The sequence below is a fragment of the Mastigoproctus giganteus genome, chromosome 2, assembly GCF_048544385.1.
Source record: "Mastigoproctus giganteus isolate SK-2022 chromosome 2, ASM4854438v1, whole genome shotgun sequence".
Taxonomy (NCBI): Eukaryota; Metazoa; Arthropoda; class Arachnida; order Uropygi; family Thelyphonidae; genus Mastigoproctus; species Mastigoproctus giganteus.
In genome coordinates this window covers 132452313-132476652 of record NC_143576.1, presented here as the reverse complement: position 1 = coordinate 132476652, position 24340 = coordinate 132452313, and the positions used below count along the sequence as shown (strand labels likewise).

The window sequence follows — 24340 nt, the reverse complement described above, 5'->3', positions numbered from 1 at the left end:
CTGATCAAATATGACCTTCTCTAACACATGCTTCATATTTCCATTGTCTTCTTTAATATGAACAGAGTGCACAACAGGAATTGATGGGTATATATTCCCAATGTGAAGCAACACAGCTGTCAAACTTTTATTTATACTGTTTAAGATACAAAAAGACACCACTCTTCTGTATTGTAACTAATACCAATTTTTTGATAAAGACCAATCAAATCAAAATAACAGAACAGAGATTTTGCAACAGTGTAAAATGTGCACAAGTAAATCTTTTTTTTTTTTTTTGTTATATGGAATAATAATAAATAAAATTTATCTAGTAGATGTCACTCTTTTAAACAAGATGTCAGGAGCTATGCTATATTAGGAAAATGTGGCACTTCTTGAACAGGATTTTAAAGTGTAATCTCAAATTTGAGGACCCTACTTTGGAAAATAGATTGGGAATTGTCAAATCTTCACTTTATGCCATAGTAGCAACAGAGGATGGTATAATAATAAACAATAATAAATTTTCTGTTATAATAAATACTCCAGGATGACCAAACGGTCAGAGGAGTTCACAAGATAGACAGAATACAAGAAACAGCACCGTATTCAGCAGTCACGGGCTTGAACCCCAGTCACTTAAGGCACGTGTACTTATGCACCCACGCGCCTGACCACTAGGCTATGGCGGCCTTTATATGCTGGATATAATATGGCAATTTGATCCACAGACTTTTCTAAACATTGTTATATCCACCATACAAATGTAGTAAGTCATCATGATGGATTGTGAGCTCTCTCTCTCTCCAAATTTGAGGTGGGGCAAAATGCATAAACAGCAGACTCTCGATTAACCGGGACACTTCAAGACTCCAAATTAAAAAAATAATAATAATAATAATCAACCAGAAATCAAAAAAATTCAAGTAATAACTAGAATATGTATAAACAGATATTTTGCAAGTCATAAATAAGCGACAAGCGGCATTATAAGTCGTCATTGGGGGATTAGTGTACCTATTACCTTGCAATCCCCCACTGTCTAATGTTTAGTTTGTTTTAGTGTGTGTTTCGTTATTTATGTCAGGGATGTCGAAATTTTTTTTATAGTAATTTTTTTTTTTTTGTTTAGAAATTGCGAAAATGATGGGCAAACGCAAAAGAGTTGTGTTTTCAGTTAAACAAAAACTTGAAATTATTCAAAAGTTTGAAACAGTGCATCTGTTAAATCTCTAAGGAATCATTATAATAAGGATGTATAAAAATGGCCAAATATTAACAAGTATCATACGGAATTCAAATTTGTCAAAAATAATATAGTAGCAATATGTTATTAGTCATTCCCGAGTTACGTAAAACTAGACAAAATAAGAAGTCTTGGACATATCCCTTACGTATTTCGGGGACTTTTGTATTTTTGGATTAACCGGGATTTGTTTTTTACCATCTATCCTGGAAAATCAAGAGTCTACTGTACTTACAAATACCATGAAACCATATAATGTTGACTTGTAACTTCCACAGCAGAAATGAGGTTCTCACACAACTTGTTGGATCACTCATAGGGCATTCCAAATTAGGCTTCTCATGCATGATATGCATCTGCTTCAGAACTCGTCCACAAACAACAGAATGAGTCTGGAGATAACTTACACCTTTATTTGGTAGTCATAGCAAACTGCAAAAAAAAACACACACACACACACACACACACTGGCTCTTATATATTCAGCATTGCTATGCACTTACATAACATATAAATGTCGCAAAAACATATAAACTTCAGTTTCAACCAAAATATCAACGGTAGGAAAAAAAAAAAAAAAAAATCAATAACACCATTGGATTCATCACAGAAAATACATATAAGAAACTGTTAAATATAAACACACTTTGTTGTTGCATAGCATTATATACAATATGTGCCTAAGGCAACCCTATACCTCCATTTGAGACCAGTCAGCCCTGTTTCAAAATGTCAACCAAAATATCAACGGTAGGAAAAAAAAAAAAAAAAAAAAAAAATCAATAACACCATTGGATTCATCACAGAAAATACATATAAGAAACTGTTAAATATAAACACACTTTGTTGTTGCATAGCATTATATACAATATGTGCCTAAGGCAACCCTATACCTCCATTTGAGACCAGTCAGCCCTGTTTCAAAATGTTTTTAAATTTCTCATACAGCTGATGTAAATATTGAATTGAGATGTTTTCAGTTAATGAAAAATAAATTTTCAATTATTTTTCCAAAGGACATGAGTAGAAAAATTCTGCAGCTAAAAATGTGGTAATACAGTAATTCTCCTTCTCTAGCCCCGTAAATAATCCAATATTTTTTTTATATGAAATAAATAATACAAACAGTTCACAATTACCTGGAAACTGAAATCTGATTGCTACACTAAAAGATACAAACTAGTTACATGTATCCTCAAAGATATGCAATTGCATGGCCCATAAAACTATTTTAAGACAAAACCCACATCTCACAAATCACACTACCATAGAAAATAATGCAATAATGGTAGTTCACATTCTTCGGGCTACCAAGGTCACCTTCCTCCCCACCCCACCTCTCTCTCCAAATCATGCCTGAAATTGTGCTAAAATAATGTTCCCCATGACATTATGGTTTCAACATTTAGGTTGAAATCCTACTGGAGACTGTAGGAATTTCTAAAGGGTTCTTCAACTGAGATTGTAGTTAATCAAATCTAATAAACAGGTAATAGGGTTCCCAGAAGCAAAAATAATAATAGTACTTTCAAAAATAATGGTTTAAAATAATATAAAGGATGTAGTAATTATACATAAAACAGGTTAAAATTACAGCATATATGCATTCTGTAATGTGGGTTACCTGCAAAAGTATGGTTTAATTGCATAACAATTATGTGAAGCAGATTTATGGTGGGCTGATATTTTTTTAAAAACAGTTCTAAAAATATAAAAATGCTTATAAAGTTCTAAATATTCCTTAAAAAACTATTCATAACTTGAAAAATATCATTATTTTGAAAAATTTCTTCCTAAGAATACACAAATTGTGTAGATGTGAAAAAATGTGTTCATTTTGTTAATTTAGATTAAGTCCTGAGAAATGGTCTTGGGCAGGACACATAGCTCGAAGACACGATGACAGATGGACTAAGAGAATAACAGAATGGTACCCATGAGGAGCTATAAGAAAACCTCGAAGACAATGACGGAGATGGACAAATGAAATTCATGAGTTTGTTGGTAGTAAATGGATGGCCAATGCATAAAACAGAAGGAACTGGAAAGTTGCTGGAGATGCCTTCATCGTATAATGCAGGGGGTCACCAACCTACGGCCCACAGGCCAGACGATTTCATCCAGCCCGACAGACTGGTTCATCCGCATCGTGAAATTAATTCTATAGAAATCTTTTTTGGTTGCTACATATCGTATATAAGGATATTTTTAATCAAAATATAATGTACATGCGTCCAAATATAATTTTGTAACATTGTTGCAACTCTGTGCGCTTCTACTTGGCAGCAGTGTTTCTTGCGATGTCGGAAATCCCAACAGTGCAAGTGCCCAAGGCTATAAGTTTATAACCTCTAGTATTTCCAGCGAACACGAGTTGTCAAAAAGTGAAATAGTAAAGTTAAAATAAGCGACTGTTAAAACAATTGCTAAACACTAATCTAAATATTAATCAAGTAAGTATTAGTGAAAGAATTGTATGCAATGTGTTCTTTCCAGTTAGCAAGGTAAAGACGAGAGTAGTCTGTGTGGATGTACATTTTTGCCGCTCCTGGAACAGAGAAGTTTTTTCTGATTTATTTTCTGTTTTATTAGCTTAAATTGGCATATTAACTTATTTTCTAGAGTAGCTTTATATTCCTATTTACGACACTTAGTTTAAAGTAACTTAGATATAGATTTTGTAGGTATTACTTAGTATCGGAAAGGGTATCAAATCCACATGTTTACCGTTCGTAAATTGCCGCCATTGTTACGCGATAATAGATAGCATAAGCTTAATTTAGTATAGTATAGTACATAATATTGTCAATTAATCAGATAATTAATCTTGTTGAACTTCATTGTCAATTAAATTGTACTTTTAACTATACATATAAAGACTTGGGTTACGTAACATAAATAATTAGTAAAAAATAAATAATTAATACTTAACTGGATATGGAAGTTATATAAAGGGATTTCGTAGATAACACTCGATACTGAAACATAAATATAGCGTTATAACTGTGTTGGGATATAAGTTTAGGGTTTTAATTTTGTACTGAAATTGAAATTTTATTGAAATTAAATTGAAATCATGACTCAGACCAGTGCAGCAAAGCAAAAGGCTCAAGCTAATGGGAGTGCTGTGGCTCAGGGGAGAACTGAGGGGGGCAGTTGCCCTCTGAATCACAGCCTATTAAAATGCACTACTTGCTTGATGTTTGTGGAGCAGTCGGGTACGGGACATGATACTGCCATGGGGGATGTCTTTGTGTGTGCGTGATACAAGGAGTGCAAGGAAATCGGGCGACAACTCAGCGTTGTTATGGGCCTATATGAGAGCTTGAAGGACAGGGTGGATGCCCACGAAGGATTAAAAGTGAGGGCCCATCAAGCTCTCAGCTGCCCACACTAATGCCAGAGCTTGCACTTGGTCATCACGCAACACAGCGGCAGCTCCCAAGGCAGAATGCGCTGGTCCCAAAGGAACTAGTAGTTGTTGGTGACTCTATTGTCAGGGAAACGGGAAACATGCTTTGTAAAAAGGATAGGTGGAACAGGAACAGGGTATGTCTGCCAGGGGCAAAGGTTGATGACGTTGTAGAGCGGATATCATCTTTGAAGGGCACAAAAGGTGATATAGTTGTACACATTGGCACTAATGATATTAAGAGTAGGAGACCGGCGGAATTACTTAACAAGTACAGGTCACTGTTGAAAAAAAACCGTGAATTAGGGTTGAATTTGAAAGTGTCTGCAATTCTGCCCAGACACGATAGGAGGGAGTATATGATGAGAGCCCATCGATCAATTCAGCCCTGGAAAGATTGTGCAAGGCTCAAAGGGTAGAATTTTTTTCAGCCTGGTCTGTACTTGTTAACAGGAGAGACTGCTTCTACAGTGATGGGATACACTTAAATAGAAAGGGTGCAAGAATGTTTGCTGATGCTATCGAGGCAGTGTTAGGTGGGTCGGAAAACTGCTAGATTGGGGGGTTGTTTGGTTTTTTTTTTTTTTTTTTTTTTTTAAGGAGCATTAGCAACTAAGGCCATATTGCTCTGGGATATGCGATGGTCATTCCCTGACCTTTCCGCATCCTCCGTATTTGGTGGTGACAGGCTCGAAACCCGGTTTAATCAAAAAGCGTGTGCTACGCACTGCTGCTCCTTCCCACCTGGCTACGGAGGCACCAGACTGGGAGGGAGACAGGGACTAATAGATTAACAGCAGCCACTGGCAGAGGTGAAAGTGATTCTTGCACTGCTTCTATTGGAATGAGCCGCAGCCTGGAAAATAAGATGCAGGATATTTCAGAGACTGCTGGGAATCATTGGGGTACAAGTAAACACGTGGGTTGTGTTAGGGTAGCTAAGAAAAAAAACAGGTGCATGTATACTTGCGTGTACACCAGTGCTGGGAGTTTAGTAAATAAATTTGATGAATTTGAAGTATTGCTCAAAACATCAAAGGCAGTTATTGTGGGGATTTCAGAGACGTGGTGTCACACAGATATAAGGAATGCAGAACTGGAATTTGGGGAGTACAATGTCTACAGAAGGGATAGGCAGGATAGGAAGGGAGGAGGGGTTATGCTATTAGTTAAGAAACATAAAAACCAAGGAAGTGAGGCCAGTCGACATCGCTGGACAGTGCAGTGTCGAGTCAGTTTGGTGTGACAAGCATTGGGAGATCAAAATTGAGAGTAGGAGTGTGCTATAGGCCTAATGACTCTGATGAGTATAATAAGAAATTGTACAGGGAAATAGAGTGGGCCAATAAATCAAAGAGTCTTATAATGGGGGATTTTAATTTTCCAGATACTGACTGGAATTTGGGGGCTGGTCACTCACACACTAGCAAGGATTTTGTGGATTTGTTGGATGATTGTTTTCTACATCAGCATGTTCGGGAGGCAATTAGAGGGAGTAATACTCTTGATTTGATTATCAGTAGTGATTCTTCATGCATTAAGAATCTCTAGGTAAATGAACCACTAGGTGGCAGTGATCACAGTGTGCTGAAGTGGGATTTACTCTAAGAGGTAACTACCATTAGGGGTAAAGGGAAGAGTTATTGCTTTCGTAAAGGTGACTACGATGGACTGAGACAGTATTTAAATTCTATACAGTGGGACCAACTGATGATGTTACCAACAGTAAATTCAAAATGGGAAGCATTCCAAAGAACTTATCTTGGAAGCTACTAGGTTTTACATACCAACTAAGAAATATTGTTCAAGGTTTAGGCCTAAGTGGATGTCATGAACTAATGAGACATATGGCAGAGAAGAAAAATGCATGGGATACATACAAATTAACATGTGACACAGAAGCCTATGATAGATACAAGTTGATCTGTAACCAAGTTACAAAGGAGGTTAGGCAGGCGAAAGCAGATTACGAGAAATCTTTGGCAAGGGATGCAAAGAAAAACAGCAAAGAGTTCTTTACTTATGTAAACTCTAGAAGGAAAGGGATGAATCAGATTGGTCCACTTGATATCGATGGGTCAACTGTTGATGATCCTGCTCAGGTAGCTAACAAACTAAATGAATATTTTGCATCGACATTCACACATGAGGAGTTATTCAGCGAGGGGAATGCCAGAGGTGTATTCGACTCTGGCAGTAAGCTAGAGAATCTTGTAATAATTGAGAGTAAAGTGGAGGAGAAATTGTTGAAGATAAATACAAGAATGACACCTGGGGTGGATGGGATCTATCCAGTTATATTAAAGGAGGCAGCAAAGGAAGTAAGCAAATCCTTAGCCATAATTATGAGAGCTTCCTTGGACTCAGGGGAAGTACCCATGGACTGGAGATGTGCAAATGTGACCCCAATTCATAAAGGAGGATCAAAGGGCAACACAAGTAATTATAGACCTGTGAGTTTAACTTCTGTTTCCAGAAAATTAATGGAGGCACTGGTTAAAGAAGCACTGCAGGATCATCTAGACAAGACTTCAGTTATAGATCAGACACAGCATGGTTTTGTTAAGGGGAAGTCTTGCCTGACAAATCTGATTGGATATTATGATGCAGTCAGAAAAGAACTGGATGCAGGGAATAACTTTGATATTATATACTTGGATCTTAGAAAGGCTTTTGATACTGTTTCACATGGAAGACTGCTGCACAAATTGGAGCAGTGTGGCATTGGAGGCAAATTGCTGCTATGGATAAAGGGGTGGTTGAGGGGGAGAAGACAGAGAGTGGTAATCAATGGACACTGCTCATCGTGGACTAATGTTATTAGTGGAGTCCCTCAGGGTTCAGTATTGGGTCCATTATTGTTTTCTGTATTTATAAATGATATTGATGATGGTATATCAAGCTTAATGTCCACGTTTGCAGACGATACGAAGGTTGGCAGGGTTGTCAAGGACACTAGTGACACTATGCTACTGCAACAGGATCTGGAAAGGTTGAGCAGATGGGCTGAGAGGTGGCAAATGAAGTTTAACATTGACAAATGTCAAGTACTACATATGGGAAACAGCAACCCCAGAGCAACGTATCAACTCTGTGGTGGTAGAGAATGAAAGGGACCTGGGGGTGATTGTGCAGGCAGATATGAAGTTTTCTGAGCAGTGCAGATGGGTAGCAAGAGTAGCTCATGGTGTATTGTCGATGATATATAGGAATTTTTCTAGCAGGTATAAGGAGGTGATTATTCCCCTGTATAAGGCAATGGTCAGGCCACACCTAGAGTACTGTACAGGTCTGGAGGCCTCATTTCAAGAAGGATGAGGCCTCCAGAACTTCTCTGTACTCTGGAACGAGTACAGAGAAGGGCAACAAGATTGGTGAATGGAACAAAGGGGTGCTCTTACGAAGAAAGGCTTAAGTTTTGCAAATTACAGTGTCTGGAGACTAGGCACCAGCGAGGTGATCTGATAGAGGTGTATAAAGCCTTGAATGGTTTGAGCATGCTCAATGCTGATGGGATTCTTCCTCCTCCTCAGAATAATCTCCTGAGAGAGCATAAATTCAAATTGAGGAAAGATAGATGTAGGATAGACGTGATGAAATTTGCATTTAGCCAGCGGGTGGTTGGTTGGTGGAAAAGACTTCCATCCCTTGTCGTGGAAGTTGATAGCCTAAATAAATTTAAGGCTCAGCTGGACAGGTATTTCGAATGAACAGAGGGGTGAAGTGGAAGTGATTATTTTTTATTTATTTATTTTTTTTTTTCTGGCTGATGCTGCATAAGCTTGCTTTCTTGCATCAAATGCCTCTACTAATGGTAATGCTAAGACGAGTACACATATTAATCTTTCTTCTGGTCAGCTATTCTCATTCAGACCGTAGTCGTCGGGTCGCTGCACCGATTATCATGCTCAACAATTTATTAGTGCTATTTGTATAAATGCATATTATTTTTAATTTTATTTAACTTTGAATTTTTAATTTTAATTTTAGTGAATCAAGATGTCAAGGAAAAGAAAAATTGATTCCGAATGTTGTGTCTTCAATGAACTTTGATCGATTAATTTTTTTTGTATAAGGGACAATAACTGATGTAACTGCCTTATATGTAAGGAAGTAGTTTCTGTGTTGAAAGAATATAATTTGAAATGGCATTATACGACAAAACATGCCTCAACTTACGATAAACTTCAAGGAGAGTTGCGAAACAAGAAATTACAAGAGCTGAGCTTTGATTTCAAGAGGCAACAACAATAACAGATGATATGTCTCAGTAATCAGAATTTAAATTTAATTAGAACTAGTCTGTGAGCATCTCATATCATTGCTGAAGAAGGGAGGGCTTTTACTGATGGCGAGTTTGTGAAAAGAGTGTGCCTATCAATTGCAGAAGAAATATGCCCTGATCAAATTAAGCACTTCACTGCTATAAGTTTATCAGTGTCAACTTTAGCAAGAAGAATCAAAGACTTGTCCGCTAATGTTAAAGATCAGCTGAAACAAAAAGTTACAGATTTTATAAATTTTTCGATTGCAATTGATGAAAGTGAAGATATTACCAACACAGCACAGTTACTCATTTAAATATGCGGTATAAATCAAAATTTTGAAGTCACAGAAGAACTGGCTGCACTTGAAAGCTTGAAGAATAGAACTTCTGGTGAAAACATATTTTATAGCGTATCAAAAGTTTTTTAAGACCTGCAGCTTGATTGGGAATTGTTAACAGCAATTACGACCGATGGTGCAAAGAATATGGTTGGAAAAAATATTGGTTTCATCGGCCATGTTAATAAATATTCTGATTCCAAAAACATCGAAAGACCTATGCAATTTCATTGTGTTATTCACCAGCAATCGTTGTGCGGCAAATTTTGTCTTCAAACTCAATCATGTTGACTATAATTAGCATTGTGAATTTTATACGTGCCTGAACCATCGTCAATTTAAAATTTTCTTGGAGGAAATCGAAAGCAAATATGGTGATTTGTTGTATCATACGGAGGTGCAATGGTTGAGTTGCGTTAATGTTAAAAAGATTTTTTCAACTCAGAACTGAAATAGACATATTCATGAACGAAAAATTAAAACCAGTCCCAGAATTAACAGACTCTAAATGGTTATGGGAACTTGCATTTTTAACAGATATTTGTGAATATTTGAATACATTGAATAAAAAACTTCAAAGTCGTGATCTACTTGTAAATGACTTGTTCTACAATATTAAAGCATTTCAAACAAAATTAGAATTATTTAAAAATCAAATTGAACAAAATAATTTTTCCCATTTTTTGTGTTGTAAAAGTTTATATAATAATATGCCCAATTGTGATTTTTCTACTGACAATCTTGAATGAAATCTTGTCCGAAATCTTGAATTATTGATGGAAGCATTTGTTGATCGATTTGTTGATTTCAAAAACAATAGAAAATTATTTACATTATTTCAGAATCCATTTGATGTAAATGTTTCACAAATAGATAAAGATCTACAATTAGAAATCATAGCTCTTCAAAGTAACGATAACCTGAAAACATTATTGAAAAATGAAACATTAATTAACTTTTATAAAACTCTAAAGCATTTAGGGCATAAGCCTCGAGCTATGGGAGTCTAGACTATGTATAAATATAGTGCAAGCGCATCAGAAATACATAGCTATATCTGAATAAATCAGAATATTAGTAAAATGTTTTAAGTTATATCTCATATTGTGAATACCTTCACGAGTTGCCATGATATTGCACTACTTCGAATATGTAACGCTTCACCTAAGGAGAAGACTAATGTTACTTATTCTCAGATGGATACCACCACCCAGGCGGCACCGTTTTTGAAAATAATATTGGATAAAGATATCTGTTATCCTCAATATCCCTATTAGACTGAGCAAAGAAAAAAAGAGGTAAGAAAGTGACAGAAAGAGAGGGAGAGGAAAAGATGCCATAGAAAGGGATTTTTTAGTTGTGATTCACCTGAACTCAAAACGCCATGCCCCGAATGGGCAATGCGTCCCCCTGACAGGGACTATTATTACCCAATCGGAGTCCTACAAGGATGGTTAAATTGATCCCCCAGTGCCGTTTCTGGCCATTTGGCCTTCATCAGTGGATAGGTAGGCTTGCTGGTTAGACCAGACATGTTTTCCAGTTTCCAGATATTTATATGGAATTTACCTTCAAGGACCCTATACAAAGGGTACTAGGAAAGTTTTGCAATACAGCTTTGTTTATTTAATTTTTTCAAAGTAATTTCCTCTACATTCAATACACCTCTCCATCCTCCGAAACCAATCTTTAAACCAGTTCTGCCAAGTTTCACTAGGGAGTAAAGCACACTCGTTGTCCCAAGCCCGTAGAAGGTCCTCATCACTGGAAAACCGCCTCCCTTTTAGCTTCATTTTCACATGCGGGAACAGTGCAAAGTCGCAGGGAGCAAGGTCTGGCCTGTAGGGAGGGTGCTCGAGAAGTTTCAGTCCTGTCGTGGTCAAATATTCGGTGCAGGCTTTGGCGCGGTTAGCTGGAGCATTATCGTGATGGAGGTACCAGGTGTCCATTCTTGACTTTGGCCGCAGGTTCTTCATAGATCCAATGACTTTAGGCAGGCATTGTTCAGTATACCACTTAGCTCTGACTGTCTTCTGCGTGTCCAAAACGACACGTTCCACAATTCCACTCGATTTGAAAAATACAGCTATCATTTTCTTCTTTACAGATCGGGATTTTCTGACAATTATGGGTGTGTCGTCATCATCAAAGACCCAAACTTTGTTTTGAGCCTTGGTCGGCAGATCGTAATAGTACAGCCAAGTCTCGTCACCTGTCACGATGTTGTTCACAAACCGAGATTGTCCCTTATCAAACTTTTTTAACATCTCCCGGCACCAAGTCACACGTCGTGTCATCTGCTCTTCAGTCAGTTGATGCGGCACCCAGAGAGAACAAAGTTTCTTCACGTGCAAATGATCTTGCAGAATCGAACGAATTGCTGGTGCATTTAGGCCCAAAGTATCCTCTATCTGTTGGTAGGTCACTCGCCTGTTTTCGTCAAGCATTTTCCTCACAGCAGTAACGTTTTCCTCCGTAACTGACGTTCGTGGCCTTCCCGGCCTCTCAGAATCCTCCAGAGTGAAATTTCCCCATTGAAATTCTCTATACCACCTGAATATCGTTGTACGATGTGGACAATCATCATCTAGTGCAAGAGTCATTTCTTCTAAGCACTGGTCTATGGTTAAACCACGCACGAAATTATACCGCAAAACTGTCCTTATTTCATTTCGTGACCACGATGCCATTGCAAGCACTTTACACTCTCACTACTAATGAATAACTGAGCCCATCGACTTGGCACGGCGGCTACTATGCACGTATGAACATGTCTCAACATGCAGCAACAAGCAGCTTCCTGTGATTCGTTGTTGCGTCATATTGCAAAACTTTCCTAGTACACTTTGGGACTACCTGCTTTGGGACTACCTAGCAGCCTGTATGGCTTAAAAAAAAAAAAAAAAACTCCCTGTAATGAGCAGACAGGGACAGACACCCTTATCCGCTCATATCTTTACACCTCAACCCGATTGGGCTGCTCAATCTCCCACTGACACACTCCGAGGAAGGCCCAGTCCATGTGACCACCTGGTTGGTGGCCGCCTGGAGTTGGTTTGCCCTACATGGGTTCTAGGGTCATCCCCCTCTTCCACACTCCTGTTACTTCATGCAGCCTTCAAAGCTCAGCTGCCGTTCATCTGGGAGAGAGACCAAATGCCTGCACATATATGTTGTCATCTATTAGCCGACATAAAGGTTTGGGGAAACACCATAATTGTAAGAATCTTTGCTTACCAAGTTGTAGCAATTCTAGTAGCAAAAATCTTCTTATTGCACCATGCATCATTCGAAGGGTACATTTTGACACCTCTGCAGAGCCTTCTTCTTCTTTTCTTTTCTTGATTTTTCAAGCTTGATATTTACCTTCATTTAAGAGGTATATCGGGATGTGCGTTGCTCTGGAAATCGGGGCCGGGAACTGTAAGAATAGTATTTGTTCCCTGGTCAAGCGTGGTATTCCATTGTTTTGTGTACATTAAGCCAGATGCACTGAATAACCGGACAAGAGAAGAATGCATGTTCCACTGTTTCACACGCCTTACAGTAAAAACACTCAACATTCATGTGCCCTCGAAATTTGGCTTTGTTCTTCTCCACTGGCAGGTGTCCGTGTATTATTCTCCATGCCAGGTCTTTCTGTGACTCATAACCTATATGATGGTGTAGGTTGCCCAACATCTGAGTCACGTCCAATCTCAGCCAACTGCGTGGCACCGGTACTGGTGGTGTATTCATGTCGGATAACTTCCAGTATAGGTGCCTCCGTAGCCAGGTGGGAAGGAGCAGCAGTGCGTAGCACACGCTTCTTGATTAGACCGGGGTTCGAGCCCATCACCACCAAATACGGAAGATGCGGAAAGGTCAGGGAATGACCACCGCATATCCCGGAGCAATATGGCCTTAGTTGCTAATGCTCCTAAAAACCAAATAACTATCTAACTAACTTCCAGTATATTTCCGAAATCTTAAGCTTGGTTCCCATGTGAAACCCCTGCAGATAACTCTTGTAAGTGCTTGATTACCAATTTGTAAAAGGGTGTTATTATTTCTACTGTTGGACCAGTGTGCTCCTCTCCTAGTAGTTCAGTAAACCTTCCCATATTGTACTTTACTAAGGCAGCCGCTGCATGGGCTCCCCATAGGGCAGTCCAAATGTGCTTTAACACATATGCCCACCTTAACCACTTTAACTGTGGTACTGCATAACCCCCCCTCACACTTCCTGCGTCACTTCTTGCTGTCTGCTGTTCCAGAAGAACTTAAATAGTCTTTGAGTTAGCTTTTTCTGTACGCAGTAATCAAATGATGTAATTGACACAGTATTCATCAGCATCGGTATCAGAATCGTCCACATAATACACACCCTTCTGGAGAAAGATAGCATCCCCAGATTCCACTCTAACAGAGCGTCCTCCCAAGAGTCTAGTAATTGCCGGGACGATACTACCGGATATTTCACAAAAGGAACCCCTAGGATGGTTATAGGTGCTGTTGACAATGTGAGGCCTGCTGGCAATTGTACTGGAGCCTCAGTTCTCCACTGTTGACATTTGGTCTTGCTTTTGTTTACATAGGCTACTGGATAAGCTGAAATGACTGAGGTTTCCAGCGCTCTTTGTAGAGAACTGCTATCCGCCAAAGTTAGGATCACGTCATCCGCATGTGCTACATATTTGCAATCAGAGTGTGGGCCAGGAAGATGAACCCCGCTGATGTTTTTAGAAATAGTTAATTGCCTTAATATGGGTTCTAATGCCAACGAGAATAGTACAGGGCTTAGTGGGCACCCCTGTCTAACTCCCCGTTCCTGTTTTATTTTCTCCGAGCTGTAGCCATTAATCAAAATAGTAGTTTGTGTCCCTTTGTACAGACTTATAATGGCTGTTCTTAGCAAGGAACCCATTCAGACTGTATGCAGCAGATTTTTAAGGTACTCATGGGAAAGCTTATCATCAAAGGCCTTTGCCAAATCCAGTACAGCCACCACTACACTGTATTGTTTCTGCTTAGAGTATCCTTGCAAATCTTTTAGAAATGACAGATTTGCCACCACAGATCTCGTTGGAATTGCATACGTTTGATTGGGACCTATGATGTGCCAGTGGGCACATCATAGGTCCCAATCAAATGCCTTTTGAGTCGGGCATTTAATACTTTGGCATACAATTTATAATCTGTATTAAGTAGTGATATTGGCCTCCATTTGCCCACTTCTTTCCCCATTTTACCCTGTTTTTTTGAGAAATATGGTTTGGGCTTCTATAAATTCTTCCGGGACCGCCCCTTCCGAGAAGAATTTGGAGAAAATGATGGCCAAGATGGCCCAATTTCCTCCCAGTACCTCTTATAAAATTCCACTGTTAGCCCATCGGGACCTGGCACTTTACCTCCTCCTTTCATATCTTTCAATGCTAATGACAGTTCACCTCAGGGAGATAAGTTGATCCTGTTCATGTCTATGAACTGCCAAGAATCCTGGTAATTCCCAGCTCTCTAGTAAAGCTGGTCCTTTAAATGCTGTATACATTTCCTTGTAAACATGTGCAAAACACTTAACGATGTCACTAGTGTTCTGATATTGGTATGGGCCTACCTGTATTTGATGGATTAAACTGCTGTCTCTGTGTGATCTGTTGAATTGCTTGAAAGAGAAAGCAGACAACTTATCAGCTTTGCTGTAACATATGCGCCTCATTTTCTGCCTGCCTCTCTAATAACGCCAGAATTTCTTTTTGTATTTCTCTTTCTCCCACTTCATCCTGACAAGACTTTAGGAGCCTCCGAACTTCATTACTTTCCGTGTTCCTACTCCGTGTTGCTACCCTTGTTAATTTTTGAAAAACTGTTTTTATTGCATTTTTATAATTCGCCCAGCTTCCTTCTGTCCAGTGATTGGAGTCTCTCAAATGCTGCGTTAATCTTTTAATGCCCTGCAGGTCACCTTACAAGAGCACCGGTTTTAACCTCCAGGTGCCCTTCCCCTGTTCTACAGTTAGGCTTAATGGAAAGTTCATTATAACTAATTTGTGATCTGTTATTGCGCGGGGTCCTGAAATGTTGACATGTCTTACCCGATTTATTTTGTCTGCTATCTTGCTTGGGACATAGAACCAGTCAATGCGGGTCCCTACTGTTCCCATAGACCAGGTTGCTCTGTGACTTATGGGATATTTCTTTCTCCATATATCTATCAGATTGTGTTTTAACACAAGCTGTTGAGCTCCAAGGAGCCCCCTGTGCTTCTTGTTGGATCCCCCCGTACCTGTCTTATCTTTAACTGGGTCTAACATACAATTCCAGCCTCCTCCTAGTATAATCAATCGGGCCCCCACCATAAAAAGATGTAAACTACTAAATATCCGCCTCCGCTCTGGAGCGGTGTTTGGTGCATATACATTCATCAGTCTTATTGTGTGCGACCCTATTCTCCAGTCAATGCAGACTATTCTCTCTTCTATGTCCCTTTGAAGATTTCAGAATTTTCCTATAACTGGTGGTAAGACTATGATGCCTACCCCCTTGGCATTCCTTGAGCCAAAACTCCAGAAGCTTAGACATTTGTATCTGTTCTGGAATTTTCGCACTTGGACACTGTTAAAAAAGTGACTTTCTTGGATGAATAAAATCCTTACCCCTAGTAACAACATGCTTCTCCATACATGATGCTGAGCATGCCCTTGAGCAAAGCCCCTTATGTTCCAAGTACCAACGATTACCATGTAGATTCAATTCGTGTTCCCTTAGAAATCTGATCTACTGTGTCAGAGATATGCTTAGAGCATATAGGGTCCTGCCTAACTCTTGCTCATGTCCTAATAACCATGAAATTCGGGAATTGTTTAGCTTCGGGAATTCCCAGTAACGTCTGTCCTACTAAGTTTCCAAAGAATATGTCTCTCCACATGAATTGGATGTTGTTTACATTGCCTCTTTGAGCATGCTCTAACACTATTCTCGGCTTCCCTAGCCGCTGCTCCCATTCTTCTAATTTAACAATTAATGTTTCTGATCCTACTGGCACGTATTTTTTTAAATGCTCCACCCCCCCAGTAATTTGTCACTACCCTTGCCTAATATCACTTCTGTTTTGGAGTCATCTGAACTTAGAAGTAGTCGATTCCCCATTACATAGATGATGTTTGGAACTGGCTTTCTCATTTCCATTTGCACTGTTACTTTTCCTGTATACAGCTCTGGAAAGCCCTCCCACGCTTGCATTTCTATTCTCGAGACTTTTCCATATGCTTCTAATGAAGTTTTTAGATATGTGTTCGGCATTTCAATTGGGTAACGCTCTATGGTGATATATTTCCTGATACACCCACCAAATGGGAGTGTATTACTTGGTTTTCAAAAGGGAAGCCCCTCAGCAATGTGTCTCTTGTCACACAGTCTTGACAAACTACCTGGTATTTCCTCAAGGGCAGGAGAGTGAACCCCTGCAATCTGGATAAATTTATGCTTTTCGCTAAACCCTCAATTACTTGTCTCAGTTCATACTCTGCATCCAGAGTGAATTCCAAGGTCTTCTCAGGTATATAAAAACTCATTTTGGAAAAAAAAAAAAATGTAACAACGGTGGTGCCCGCAGGCACTAATCCCACCCTGGAAACTTTCGCAGGGTCAGCAAAGAAAACTTAATGTTAGAACTTACGATATGTAGAAGGACCTTGAAGCAGCACAACCTTGTCAGGTGATTATCTGAAAGAAGAACGTTTATCTGGCCTTTCTTTGGTGGGTGGGTAGGTACCCAAGTGATGCAATGATGGCAAAACAGTTATGAAGTATAACTCCACAATATGAGAGATGCCTGATGGTGTATAATGTATTTAGACTCTAAAGCGTTTAGGGCATAAGCCTCAAACTATGGGAGAGTCTAGACTATGTATAAATATAGTGCAAGCGCATCAAAAATACATAGCTATATCTGAATAAATCAGAATATTCATATCTCATATTGTGAATACCTTTACGAGTTGCCATGATATTGCACTACTTCGAATAAGTAACGTTTTGTATTTGTATATCTCCTAACTAATGTTACTTATTCTCAGATGGATACAACCACCCAGATGGCACCATTTTGAAATATGGTATGGGATAAAGTTCTCGGTTATCCTCATATTATCCCTATTAGACTTAGAAAAGAGATAAAGATGTAGGAAGGTGATAGTAGGAGAGGTAGAGGAAGGAAAGGAAATGCCGAAGGAAGAAAGGGACAGTTGCTCCTTCAACTCACACTCAAAGTTCATATATTCTTCGAATAGGCAACACTTCCCCAGTAGAGAAGACTGTTGTTACCTATTCGAGGAAACTCAGTGGCCATCAGGTCCCCCCCAGACGACACCGTTTGAAAAAAAGGTAAGGGATAATGATTCTCAGTTATCCCCACACTGCCCCTATTAGACCAAGAGAGCAATAGAGGTAGGAAAGTGATAATAGGAGAGGTAGAGGAAAAAGATGTCGATGAAGAAGGAAGCTCATTCATGTGATCTCATATTCCTTGAATGGGCAGCACTTCCCCAATGAGAGGGGGGGGGTCTGTTGTTACCCATTCGAGGAGCCTCAGTGGCCATAAGGCCCCTTGGGTGGTGCCATTTCAGGGCTATTTGGCCCCTCCTCAGTGGGTGGGTGGGTAGGTATCCACTGCTTCTTAAAAAAAAAAAAAAAAACTCCACCATCTGGTCTCATTTGCACTCATTAAAATGATCTTATATCCCAATAAGGTTAATCTCACTCAGAAACATTCCGTGGAGGGCCCCGTCCATGTGACTACCTGTTCTGCAAGCAGCTGCCTGGAGTTGGCTTGCCCTACATGAATTCTCAAGTCCTCCACCTCTTTCATTCTTCCATCCTTATGTGGCTTTATTCTAATTGTAAGCCGCCGCATTGTAGGGAGAGGGAACATTTGCCTGCAGCCAGCTTGGTCCATATCCCTTCTAGCCTAAGCTAAGAAGATTACTACCCCCTAATCCCTAGCTTTACCACCTGAACTGCACGTACACCTCATTGTCCACTAGCCGGCACGGTGGTGGACAATGAGGATGCATGCATGGATTGGATGGCGTATTTGTATATCTCCATGCATGTTCCCTCTATTTTTCTCTTCTTAATCTTCCATGCTTGGTATTTTCCTTCATTTATTACGAACATCAAGATGTGTGTGGCTCTGGAGACAGGCTCCGGAAAATGCAAAAATAGCACCTGATCTCTTGTTAATCGCGGTACTTTCATGATTTTGTGGACCTTGTTCCAGATACGTTGTACGGCTGGACAGGAGAAAAAGGCATGGTCTACTGTTTCCCGTGCTTTGCAATATTGACACTCAGTGTTTGAGTGTCCTCGGAACTTAGCCTTGTTTACTTCCACCGGCAGGTGCCCGTAAATCACCCTCCAGGCTAAGTCACTTCTTCACAAACATACCCTATATGTTTGTGAAGATTTTTAAACATTTGGGTTTCGTCTAAGCTGTACCATGCTTGGGGATTTTGTACTGGTTGCATGTATAAGTCAAACAGTTTCTGAGACTTTTAGTTTTGTTCCCATGTCTAGACCTACTGCCGATAGTTGCTGGAGATATTTGATAATCAGTTTGTAGAAAGGTGGTATTATTTCTGCCGCAGGTCCTGTATATTATACTCCTAGCAGCTTTGTGAACCTTCCCATGTGGTATTTTTTTCAGGTGGAAGCTACATGCATGTTCCATAGGGCCATTCGGACATGTTTCATTATATATGCCCACCGTAGCCACTTTAATTGTGGTATTTCATAACCACCGAGCTCCTTTCTACAATTCAATCTTTGTTGCGTCACCTCTTGTTGCCTGTTGTTCCAGAAAAACTTAAATAGTCTCCTGTGCAACCTTTTTTGTGTGATATATTTAAAGGTGGTGACCGTCACAATATTCATCACCACTGGGATGAGAATCATCCATATGATTATTACTCTTCTAGAGAACGACAGTAGGCCTAGGTTCCATTGGCTGATTTTTTCCTCCCAGGAGCTTAATAATTGTCGGGTTATTATTTTTGGTCATCTTGCAAAGGGCACTCCCAGAATGGTGATGGGCTCCGCATAGAAGGAGAGGCCCACTGGTAACTGTAGTGGAGCATTCTTTCCGCATTGTTGACATTTTGTTTTATGTTTATTAAGACATAGGCCACTTGACAGGCTAAAGTAACTGAACAAGTTCAGCGCACTCTGCAAGGAACTGCAATCAGACATGGTTAGAATGACATCATCCGAATGGGCTATGTATTTGTAATTGGGATTCGATCCGGGGAGATGAACTCCTGATGTTACTGGAGTTGTCTAATTGCCTGAGTATGGGCTCCAGTGCCAGTGAAAAGAGAGCAGGGCTTAGTGGGTAGCCCTGTCTCAACCCCCCCACCAGTTTTATTTTATCCAAGCTGTATCCATTAATTGCTAGAGTGGTGCTAGCTCCTTTATATAAACTGATGATGGCTGCTTTTAACTGTGAGCCCACCTGTACAGTATACAACAGATTTTGAAGATAATTCTGAGACAGTTTATCAAAGGCTTTCTCTAGGTCAAGCACCACTAGGACTATGCTGTAACCTTTCCGCTGACAGTATGGTTGCAGGTCCCTCAAGAAAATCAGATTTGCTCCGATGGCTCTGCCTGGCACCCCATATGTCTGGTTTGCTCCTATAATGGATCCTAAATGTCTTTTGAGGCGATTATTCAATACTTTAGCATATAGTTTATAGTCTACATTTAGTAGTGAAATCGGCCTCCAGTCTCCCACTTCTTGACCCATTCTCCCCTGCTTTCTTAAGAATACAGTCTGAGCCTCCAGAAACCTTTCCGGAACTTGACCTGCCATGAAGAAGTCAGAGAGAATTGTGGCCAAAATTGGCCCAACCTTTTCGCAAGCTTTCTTGTAGAGCTCTGTTGTTATTCCATCTGGGCCTGGTGCTTTGTCTGCTTTCATTTCTCCCAAGGCTGTGGAAACTTCCTTCAAAGAGATTGGCTGGTTGTGTTCCTGCTGCTGAGCCACAGAGAACCATGACATCTCCCAACTAGTTGGCAGCACTGCATACAACTGTTTGTATACTTCATTGAAGTATTCCATTATGTCTTTGGTGGTATTGTATTGATGTGATCCCACTTGGATCTGTTGTAAGGGGCTGTTGCTCATTTGCGTCCTGTTGTACTGATCGAAAATCAACCCTGCCCTCTTGTCGGCAAGCCTATATCGCAGTCGCATTTGGACTGCTTTATTCTCTGCCTGTGTTTCCAGATGTAGCTGTATTTCTTTTTGCACCTGCTGTACCCCTATTTCATCGTGACAATAGTTTAACAATCGCCTCACTTCATACTTCCACCTTTCCACCCTTCTTTCCTTAGCGGATTTTTGGAATGCTGTTCTTACTGCCTGCTTAAAATTTGCCCACTTCTCCCATGTCCAATGCTCAGACTTCACCATCTCATGCGTTAAACCTTCGACGTTATGCCACTCGACCTGGAAGAGAGCCGAGTTTAAATGCCAAGTGCCTCTGCCATAGTCTATTGTTGCGCCTAACGGGAGGTTCATTATTAACAATTTGCGATCCGTGAGGGGGCGTGTCCCAGAAATATTTACATGCCTAACTCTGGTTGCTTTGCTTGCCATATTCCTTGGTGCATATATGTGGTCTATTCTTTTGCCTACTGTACCCCTAGTCCATGTAGCGCCGTGTGCTGTGGGAGTGTGCCAATGCCATACATCTATGAGATCACACTTTAGACAAATGTCGTGCAACTCCAGAGCGCCCCTAGTCCCCCTTGTAGGGTCCCCCGTGCCAGTCTTATGCTTGACTGGATCTAGGACACAGTTCCAATCATCCCCCCCCAAGTATACTCCAACGTGCGCCCATCATAAATGGACGCAGATTATTAATTAACCGTACCCGTTCTGGAGCAGCCTTTGGCGCATATACATTTATCAACCGTATTGTATGGGAATCTAGTTTCCAGTCTACACAGACTACCCTACCTTCTACATCTCTTTCAAGGTTGCTAAACCTTCCTACAATGGGTGGTAGAATTATGATGCCGACCCCCATGGCATTTCTTGTGCCAAAGCTCCAAAAGCTTAAACATTTAAATCGATTTTGAAATTTTTGTACTTGTAAAATATTATGCATGTGGCTTTCCTGAATAAATAAAATTCTGATACCCATTAATAATGTAATTCTCCAGATGTGATATTGTGTGTGCCTCTGGGAAAAGCGCCGGACATTCAGGGTTCCGATAATTACCATGTGTAAATTCCTAAGAGGGTCTGTCCTACCAAATTGCCGAAGAAAATATCCCTCCACATAAATTGTATTCTCTTCATTTTTCCCTCTCCGGTTTGCTCTAGTATTATTCTGGGTTTCCCCAGACTTTGCTCCCATTCTGTTAACTTTTCCCCCAGCTTTTCCTGACCTGGTGGTACATATTTCGTTAAATGCTGTACCCCGATTAGCTTTTCCCTGCCTTTGCCTAACGGCCCTTCCACTTCGGAGTCCTCTTAACTCGACTTGCCCAGATCTGCAACGATGTTGTCTTCCTCTGTGGTTTGCTTCTTCCTCTTTTCCCCTCCTCCTACCTGTTCTCGCTCTCCGTTTTCTCTCCTCTTGCTGTTTCTTCTGTTTCCATTGAGGTGAGGGTGACTTGTTTTATGTCTGTGGCCCCCCTCCTCTTTTTCTGTTATTAAATTCGCTGATTCTGTCAATGGAATTTTTTTCCCTCCCTGTGGCTTTAGAATAATCATGTTTTCCTCTCTCGAGGCTCTTTTCCCTTCCTTTTTTCTCCCCTCCTCTAGTGGCATCTGCGTATGACCTCACTGAGCAGCTGCCTGCTTTGTGGCTTGTTTCCCCACATTTGCTGCATGGTTTTGGGCAGTTGCTACTGATATGCCCAACTTCCCTACAGTTAAAACACCACCCTTTTGTGCATTCGCCCCTAGATGGTCCAAACTGCCGCACTTCAAACATTTTTTCTCCACCCCTCTGTAGTTCGAAACTAGTCAGTTCCCCATAACATATATGATATTGGGGACCGGCTTCCTCATTTTTTTATTTGTATCATGACTTTGCCTGTGTATAGATTCCCATATGCATCTAATGCACTTTTTAAATATGTGTTTGGTATTTCAATCGGATACCGTTCTATGGTTATATACTTCCTGATACTACCCACCAAATGGGAGTGTATCATTTGGTTCTCGAAAGGAAACCCTCTGAGCAGTGTGTCCCTTGTCACACAGTCCTTACATACTACTTGATACTTCCTCAAGGGCAACAAAGTGAACCCCGGTAGTCTCAATAGGTTCACGCATTTTGCTAATCCCTCTATTACCTGCCTTGGTTCATATTCTGTATCCAGAGTTCTTTCACGTATGTAAAAATTCATCTTGGAAAAAAAAAAAAAAACCACAAGGGTGCCCGCAGGCACTTAATCCCACCCTGTAAGCTTTACCAGGGTCAGCAAATAAATAAACTTAATGTCAAATCTTCCCTCTTTTCAAAATAACACATGACGAAGTAGTACCGTAGCAAAGTCTGTTGGCCCTTCTGTGGTGGGTAGGTACCCGATGATGCAATGAAGGCAAAACAATGCTCAGTTATGAAGTATAACTCCACAATATGAGAGATGCCTGATGGTGTATCATGTATTTAGACTCTAAAGCGTTTAGGGCATAAGCCTCAAACTATGGGAGAGTCTAGACTATGTATAAATATAGTGCAAGCACATCAGAAATACATAGCTATATCTGAATACATCAGAATATTAGTAAAACAGCATCGTTTTAAGTAAAACAGCATCGAACACGCGCTAATTGCTTCAAAAATTTGCTCTGTAACTCGTGATGTTAAATTAAAAAAAATGGAAAAATCTGTGGATAGAAGACCGAACTCAAAATAAAATTCCGTTAAGTTCACTCATCATTCGTGAAAAGGCAAAACACCTTTATTAACACTTTAGAGAAACTGGTGATAGCACTGGCAGGATAAGTTTTTTAGCTAGCAAAGGCGCTGGTTTGAAATTTCTAATAAATATTACATTTAATATTAAATTGTTTCTTATTTTCATTTCGATGCCATATGCTTGCATTTCACTATGTACTGTCTATGTACATAGTCATTATGAAGGTACACATAATACATACATACACAAAATTTTAAACTAGTTTTTCTTATATATTTCATACTTTGGAACGGAAGTCCTTTATTACTATGGGAGCCATAACTCAGTATTCGCGGCATTTCTCAGGAACGTAACCCCGCTATTCGCAGGGGTTTACTGTATTCTATAGGTGGTTTGTTGTTTCACTGGATGAACAACCATTTCTGGGGGAATAAACTAAACAACTTGAGTATGATAAAAATTCCTCCCATTCACAGAGCATTTGAGTTCAGGTCTTTTCACAGTGATTGGCTAGTCACAAGGGTGCATAATTTGAGAGATACCTATAAACATAACTGGTGCTCGAAAGCTACCAAACAATTAGAAGAATATAAAAACTGTTTTACCTCTCAGCATAGGTTCTACATCCAGCTATCTCTAAGTCTTCTATACTGGTGTTCTCACAACTAAATAACAAAATTAGATATTTATTCTTAAAAACACATGTGATAAACAATATTATCTGAACATAAACTTTATACAAAGAGGATAAGTAGATATTTTGTCTGAATATTTCCTGATTGCTCCAGAAAATGAGAACCTAATACCAAACTCACATCCTCATAAACAATTGTACAGTTTCAGAGGAATAAAATGGGTGTGGAAAAAAAAGTTCAATAGCAAATTGAGAATTTGCTAAAGAGTGCTACATTTTCACAAAAGTGCACAACTTACAAAAAATTACTCTAGTAAAATACAGTTTTTTGGTCAAATTCCTTTCCACTGTTCTGAAATAATTTCTTCAATATGCTTACTCTGTTGTTTGTTTGTTATTTGGTTTTTAGGAGCATTAGCAACTATGGCCATATTGCTCCAGGATATGCGGTGGACATTCCCTGACCTTTCCGCATCCTCCATATTTTGTGGTGACGGGCTCGAACCCCGGTCTAATCAAGAAGCGTGTACTACGCACTGCT

At 39.9% G+C, this 24340-nt stretch overlaps 1 protein-coding gene across 1 annotated transcript in view; it reads right to left on the bottom strand.

The window, feature by feature from the left end:
• Positions 1 to 24340, bottom strand: part of LOC150089573 (uncharacterized) — a 183973-nt gene that overhangs the window by 53422 nt on the left and 106211 nt on the right. The window contains exon 6 of the mRNA XM_090368672.1: positions 23771 to 23830. Within this exon, the coding sequence (XP_090224798.1) occupies positions 23771 to 23830 (60 nt within the window). The remainder of the gene's footprint in view (positions 1 to 23770; positions 23831 to 24340) is intronic.